The sequence below is a fragment of the Glycine soja genome, chromosome 20 (genome assembly GCF_004193775.1).
Source record: "Glycine soja cultivar W05 chromosome 20, ASM419377v2, whole genome shotgun sequence".
NCBI classification, from domain to species: domain Eukaryota; kingdom Viridiplantae; phylum Streptophyta; class Magnoliopsida; order Fabales; family Fabaceae; genus Glycine; species Glycine soja.
In genome coordinates this window covers 47,713,949-47,721,756 of record NC_041021.1, presented here as the reverse complement: position 1 = coordinate 47,721,756, position 7,808 = coordinate 47,713,949, and the positions used below count along the sequence as shown (strand labels likewise).

Genomic DNA, 7,808 nt, shown 5'->3' with positions numbered 1-7,808 from the left:
AAAAAATACTTTTTGTTTTGACCTCAAATTCACAAGCATCATTAGAGTCTCCATATCTGAGGTATTGTCCACTTAGGTACTTGGTTAATCGTCACAGTTTTGTTCTTGTAAAATGTGCCTCAATAAATTAAGAGGAGATAATGTTTATAAATGACTTGTGACCTCGCTTCCTAAGTGTAAGACTTTATTGTTATTGAAACAAGTCTCCCAATTGAGGCAAAGGGACAACAGTGGCAGCCTAGCTCATCTCCCAGGTTAACCATTTTAGACTCATATCTTGCTGTAATTTGTTATACAAGATTGTGTCTAAAATTCTGGCCAACCGCATAGCCCCAGTGCTTGAGACTATTATTGGGGAAACTCAAACTGCTTTCATTAAGAACAGAAAGATGATGGACAACATCTTCCTAGTTCAAGAGATTTTGCGCAAATATGCCCGGAAAAGATCCTCTCCGAGATGCCTCCTGAAAATTGACTTGCATAAAACTTATGATTCCATTTCCTGGGAATTCTTGGATTGGATGCTTAAGTCCATGGGCTTCCCAGCCCAGTTCTGTACTTGGATCATAGAATGTGTTTCTTCCACTTCCTTTAGTGTGGTAGCAATAGTTCCATTTATGGTCACTTCAAAGGACAGCGGGGTCTTAGACAAGGGGATCCTCACTCCCCTTATCTGTTTGTGCTCTGTTTAGAGTACTTTTCCAGAGATATGAGCAGCCTCAAGGATGATGCCAATTTTAAATTTCATCCCAACTGTGCAGGTATTCAGCTATCTCATTTGGCTTTTGCAGATGATATTATGCTTCTATCTAGAGGAGATATCCCTTTTGTGTCAACTATGTTTGCCAAGCTTCAGCACTTCTGTAGGGTTTCAAGGCTTTCCATCAGCTCTGATAAATCTGCCATATACTCAGCCGATATTAGGCCTCATGAGCTTTCTCATATTCAGCAGTTTACTGGATTTAGCTTGGGTGACTTCCCTTTTAGATACTTGGGCGTTCCCCTTTTATCATCTAGATTAAATGTATGTCATTATGCTCCCTTACTTTCCAAGATTACTGGCCTGATTCAAGGATGGAGCAAGAAGTCTTTATCTTATGCAGGTAAGTTAGAGTTGATCAGAGCAGTTATTCAAGGAATTGTGAATTTCTGGATGAGAATTTTTCCTTTGCCGCAATCTGTTCTGGACCGAATCAACGCTTCGTGCCGTAATTTTCTGTGGGGTAAAGTGGATATTGGCAAAAATAAGCCTTTGGTTGCTTGCTCAGTAGTTTGTTCTCCGAAAAAACAAGGGGGTTTAGGCCTTTTTAATCTCAAGGACTGGAACCTTGCGCTTCTTTCTCGTATCCTGTGGGACTTTCATTGTAAGAAAGACTCTCTATGGATTCGGTGGGTTTACCATTACTATTTCAAAGGGAGCGATGTGTGGAATTACAATACTTTTTCATCAAATTCAGTTTTGATAAAGAAAATCATTCAAATAAGGGACTTTATCATCTCCAAAGAGCTAAGTACGAAAGAGGCCAAAAAGAGGATTCAATCTTGGAGTACCAATGAACAATTACTTGTTGGCAAAGTCTATGAATATATTAGAGGTGTCAAGCCTACTGTTAGTTGGTGTTCTGTTATATGGAACCCAGCAATCCCTCCTAAGATGTCTTTCATTCTGTGGCTTGCTAAAAGGAACCGGCTGCTTACTCTTGACAAAATTGCTTTTTTGAACAAGGGTTCCCTCTGCCCTTTATGTTCAAATGAGGCTGAGTCAAATGCTCATTTGTTCTTTTCTTGCAGGAAATATCTCCAAGTTTGGGCTCACATTCGTGATTTGGCTCCTTTCCGCAGGCGTTTCACTTCTTTACAGCGCATTACTAACTCTTTAATTAGGGGCAGATCCACATCAGGTGTTCAAGGAAAATTACGTTGTCTGGTTATAGCAATTACAGTCTACTGCATCTGGCTGTCTAGGAACAAACTGATTTTTGAAGATTATAAATTTTCTGTAATAGAGGTTATTAACAAGATTAAGTCTTCTTGTATTAGGGAGGTTTTTTATTTTCTCTAGCTACGGGGTATGTCTCATTTATTGTTGTATCATTTTGGGTTTAATATAATTTACATTTTCCCCAAAAAAAATATTTCGATCTTAAATCTATAACATCATCAGGGTCCTTGATGACCGTTACGATTTTATCATTATAAAAGATACTTTGGTGGGTTAAAAGAAGAGAATGTTTATAAACAATCTATGACCTCAACTTTTATACCATATAAGATTTTATGGCTAGTGAGAGACTTTTAACATAAAAGTAAATATATATTAAATGGGTTTTTATAACTGTAGGAATAAAAAAATGTTAAACTAACTACTGTGAGCTAAACTTTCTTGCTATATTAAATGGATTTAAGTTTGGATATGGACATTTACGTGCAAAAATCGATGAGAATGTGTATCAGTATGTCTACTTCAAATTATTTAATAGACTAAATTTAAAATTGAAAACTAATATTCCATCTATTGCCTAACAACCCACGAATTTAATAATCTAATATTTCAAGTTCAAAATTGAAAACTCTAGTTCTTTATTATTGTCATTTAACATATGCATCTTTATCTTTGTGATTGTATTAATTGGACTGTTATTGTACAATTAGTTTTCAAGTTTGTTGGAGAAAAAACATTTATATTGCACATATATATAGCTCAACAACTCACAAATCTAATCACCTAACTTCTCAACTATCAAAATTGAATATCTTAATTCTTTACTATTGTCCTCTAACATCTTTATTTTGTGGCTATACCACATTGTTAATGGGTTTGTTTTCCAAGTTTGCTAATTAAAGATCACCAACTTTATTTTTATATTTAGAATAGGAAATAACACTTTTACTCAACTAAAGTGCAAGTATTGAGTCTATAGGCATTAAAATTGTTGTGCGTATATATGGGTCTAGAGAGGAGTATTGTTTTAAAATGTAAATATAGAAAAGAATGTTATAATATGCTAGTATTTTAGTTTGTATATTACATGAATGTACATTTTCCTTTGGTGACATATTAAAAATATTAATATTAAATCATTCTTTTCTCTAGTACACACGGCTCTAAGAAGAAAGTCGTATATATACACATTAAAGGGAGAGTTAGAAAAGGAGTGTGTTCACTAGTAGGTTTGGTGAAAAGAGCATACAGTTTTTAATGAGTTTTTAAAAGAAACAGACATGTCTATCAAAACTGTCATCAAATGTTGGACCGCTCCTCTATAATGGGCTATAACCCCTTTTAAATCTTTTCCATTCATGAATGATGATAAAACGAAATCTTTTCATTTCATGAATGATGATAAAACGAGTTTGCAAATTAGATTACATCGCTTTTCTCTTTTGGTAAAGTTTTTTTTTTTTTATCTTGGTAAAGAGATTACACTGCTTTTAGAGGAAAAAAAAAAGTTTAAAAAATGACATATAAGAAGTTAAGGTTTTTTTTTTAAAAAATACTAATTAAAATAACATTTTAAACTTGTTACAAACATTACTAATTAATAAAACCAAACAACTTTTACGCTTAAATGATGTGCTAAAAATAACATAAATATGTACCTCATAATATTGAATTTGAGGTTTGTATGACTCAACCGACATATCATAAATGCAGTTGTTAATACATTTGGATGTTTTCACTATATTCAGAAGATTGCTAGCTAATAAGCCTTTTTATATGGGCTAAACAATCATATATTATTCACCACGCGGTTATTACTTACTAGTCGCGCCTGAGATTCATTTTTTAGGTTGACATGTATTTCAGTCTTGCAGGTGGCAGTGTCAAATTGACCTAATAGGATTACTTTTAGAAATTATTTATTAAATAAGGTCTCTTTTGAAAGTATTTTCAAAGTGGGTCTATTTTTCCAGGCATTCCACCATACATGTTGGCGATACAAGTGAGTCGTCATGCATGTTGACAAGATAGCGGTTGACGTTAAGCAGTAAGGCAGGGGTTTTGCCATTGACATTAGTGAAACACTTGTTTAGCCAGTAGCATTGACGAAATAGGCTTGAACACAGGTGGGGGTGTTTTGCCATAGTGGTTAGCGAAATAGGGGTAATTTATTGTAGTTAAATTAGGGATGATTGATTTTAATGGAAAAAAAATTAGGCATGATTGGTTTTAATGAAAAAAAATTATACGGAAAAAATTAAATACGATTGTAATTGATTGTAATTAAATTAGAGATGATTGATTTTAACTGATTTTTTTTAAAAAAAATTGATATGATACAATTGTAATTGATGTAAATTTTTTTCGTTAAAATCAATCATGCCTAATTTTTCCCCATTAAAATCAATCATCCATAATTTAACTATAATAAATTACAATCGTATTTAATTTTTTCCGTTTAATTTTTTTCCGTTACAATTAACTATGCCTAATTTTTTTTCGTTAAAATCAATCATCCATAATTTAACTACAATCAATTACAATCGTATTTAATTTTTTCCGTATAATTTTTTTCCGTTAAAATCAACCATGCCTAATTTTTTTCCACTAAAATCAATCATCCCTAATTAAACTACAATAAATTACAATCGTATTTAATTTTTTCTGTTTAATTTTTTTCCGTTAAAATCAACTATGCCTAATTTTTTTTTGTTAAAATCAACTATCCTTGATTTAACTACAATCAATTACAATCGTATTTAATTTTTTCCGTATATTTTTTTTCATTAAAATCAACCATGCCTAATTTTTTTCATTAAAATCAATCATCCCTAATTTAACTATAATAAATTATCCCTATTTCGCCAGCCACATTGGCGAAACACCCCCACCTTACCCTTATTTCGCCAATGCTACTGGAACCCATATGTCATGTGTTTCTTCATGTCAACCGCTATCTCGCCAACATGTTTGGCGGCTCACCTGTATCGCTAACATGCATGGCGGAATGCCTGAAAAAATAGACCCTCTCCAAAAATACTTTCAAAAAAGATCCTATTTAATAAATAGTTTTAAAAAAACCCTACTAGGTCAATTTGCCTTTTGCATGTTATGGTTGGGTCAAGTCCAATCCAAAAAAAGGTTCACTTTATTAATATGTTTAGTTTGATTGATTAAAAAATACATATAAATTATATAAATTATTATAAATTTTTTAATACCTGAATTCAACTCCTATAAATAAATAAAATTATGAGGATTCAATTATATGTATAAAAGAGCATTTCTGTCAAATTACACGGTTATCAATTGCCATGCAATTTTTTTTATTTGCTTGGTTTGCATGAAACCTTGAAAAATGGAAAAAAATTACACGGTTATCAAATTATAAATTTTTATATATGATTAGTTTATTAATAAATTTTTAAATACTTATTTTTTTAGCACTAAATTTATCTGAATGACATTTTAAATAGTAAAATAAAGTGATTTAAATAGTATTTTAAAAATTAAAACAAAATTTTAAATTTATTAGAGATAAAAATAAAATTCGATTGTTTATAAAAATTAAAAATATATTTAAACCTATGTAAAAGTCTAAGTACTAACCTGTCCTAATTATCTGGTCAATGACTTTAGCCTGGACCATGGATATTCTTGTGTGGAAAAAGGCTGGACCAATAAGGGAGACAGCAATATTAGGTCAACCTGTGTTTTTCACTAGGTGAAGCCTATGGCATGAACGTGTAAACACCCAACAACTAGGAGAAATTCTTCCAAAAAGTACTAGTACAGTTAGCTGGTGATCTCGATCGAATCCTCACTCCAAACCAGTTTTCATGTGCATAGTAGTTCTCCGCGATATACTCATGTGATTTCAGAATCTCTTTAATTCGACATACTTGCTCCCCATTCCCATTCCCTATACTTAAATATATATTAATTAGTCCCTAACATGAAGCTTTCAAAGTTTTGCTTCTTTATCCTTTTCTACAAAAGCAAATATAAGAGAGTAGGCGAGATCACTCTTTTTGGACATATTAACTAAGAAAATGATTCGTGTAATCTTCTTTTCTAAAGTATGGTGATTTTTTTGGTAGCCATTACTTGATTCGGTATCCCCTTTGATTTTAGTAAAGATTATAAAGCATGTAATGGGTCTTGTTCCCTTCCATTGAAAAAAAGTAGGTAAATAATCATTTTTGTCTTAAATATATCTTAAAGTCCCTTAAATTTGGAATATGTTTTTTTAGTCTTCCAAATTATAATTTTTATATTTTTTTTAGTCCATCAAATTTGTGAAATATTTTTTAATCGTGATAAAAAAATGTCAAAAATTATACAATCAAAAAGACAAAAATCAGTTAGAAATGACTAAAAAAATATTTTACAAAAGGGATTAAAATGTTACCAAAATTTGTAACATTTATTTGGTTCGGTAAAATAAATATCCGTAACCATTCCTACAATTCGTGTAAAAAAAATAAACTAATAAATATAAGACATCTATTTAGCACATGAACATCTCATAAAAGAAATGAAAGTTTATAAATAAATTAGAGGTGTCAAGCCTACTATTAGTTGGTGCTCTGTTATATGAAACCCAACAATTTCCCCTAAGATGTCTTTCATTTTATGGCTTGCTAAAAGGAATAGGTTGTTTACTCTTGACAAAGCTGTTTTTTTTTAACAAGGGTTCCCTCTGCCCTTTATGTTCAAATAAGGCTGAGTCAAATACTCATTTTTCTTTTCTTGCAGGAAATCTCTCCAAGTTTAGGCTCACATTCGTGATTTGATTCCTTTTCGCAGGTGTTTCACTTCTTTGCAGCGTATTACTGACTCTTTAATTAGGGGCAGATCCACATCAGGTGTTCAAGGAAAATTTCATTGTCTGAGTATAACAATTACAGTCTACTGCATCTGGCTATCTAGGAACAAGCTGATTTTTGAAGATTATTAATTTTCTGTAATAGAGGTTATTAGCAAGATTAAGTTTCTTATGTATAGACAAACGCACCTGTTACATTTGTTTTAACATCTTGATATAAGCCTTTTTGTATTAGGGAGACTTTTGATTTTCTCTAGTTGCGGATATGCCCCGTTTATTGTTTATCATTTTGGGTTTAATATAATTTACATTTTTCTCAAAAAAAAAAAGAAATTATACAATACCTTAAAATAATGTAAAAGTCTCAATAAATAATGCAAATAATGCAATAAAGATAAAATTAGTTACTCGTTATCTTTTTATAGCACAGTTCATGTTGTCTAATATAAAAATCAAGTGATATCCAGCGAGACATAACAATGTTTAGATCTACAACCACACAAGAAAAAGATAAGACTTTTCCACTCGTAACTCTTATCAACTTAACCATTACACAAATTGTTTTCAGTTTACGTAAATACAAATAAAATTAAAAATAGGTTAAATTAGTCCGTAAATTCTCATACTATTACAAAAAATTTAATTAGGTTCCTTTACTTTTTTTAATTGGGTCCTTATATTAATTTTCAAGTCCCTATGTTAATTTGTTGTGGGAAATCTATTGGACTTGATTAAATAATATTTCATCATATACTACATAGATAATTAATGATGTATGTATAATATTACAAACAAATTAAGGATTAATCACACATTAGAATTGGGGTTATGGTCTAGGAGATACGAAATCCACATTTTAGGATTGGGTTATGATGTGAGAGATAATGGACAGATTGAGGATGAAAAATAGGAGGTATCCATAAGTGTTAGATAAAAAATAATTATTTCATGTGTAACAACAATATTATTTGGGCTCACAAGTCACAATGAATAATGATTGATATATGTGTGGGTACATAATATTATGTTAAGTTTAAC

At 31.2% G+C, this 7,808-nt stretch overlaps 1 protein-coding gene across 1 annotated transcript; it reads left to right on the top strand.

Moving 5' to 3' along the window:
• Positions 1 to 389: 389 nt before the first annotated feature.
• LOC114402187 lies at positions 390 to 6,781 on the top strand. Its single transcript, XM_028364689.1, has 3 exons — positions 390 to 675; positions 762 to 1,609; positions 6,752 to 6,781. Exons 1-3 carry the CDS (start codon positions 390 to 392, stop codon positions 6,779 to 6,781), a joined length of 1,164 nt encoding a protein of 387 aa, XP_028220490.1.
• The last annotated feature ends 1,027 nt before the right edge of the window (positions 6,782 to 7,808 follow it).

Coding starts and splice junctions, on each gene's coding strand:
- LOC114402187 (XM_028364689.1), top strand. CDS start 390: ATGATGGACAACATCTTCCTAGTTCAAGAGATTTTGCGCAAATATGCC. Junction 676..761: donor GATCCTCACTCCCCTTATCT/GTTTGTGCTCTG, acceptor CCAACTGTGCAG/GTATTCAGCTATCTCATTTG. Junction 1,610..6,751: donor TTAGAGGTGTCAAGCCTACT/GTTAGTTGGTGT, acceptor TCCTTTTCGCAG/GTGTTTCACTTCTTTGCAGC.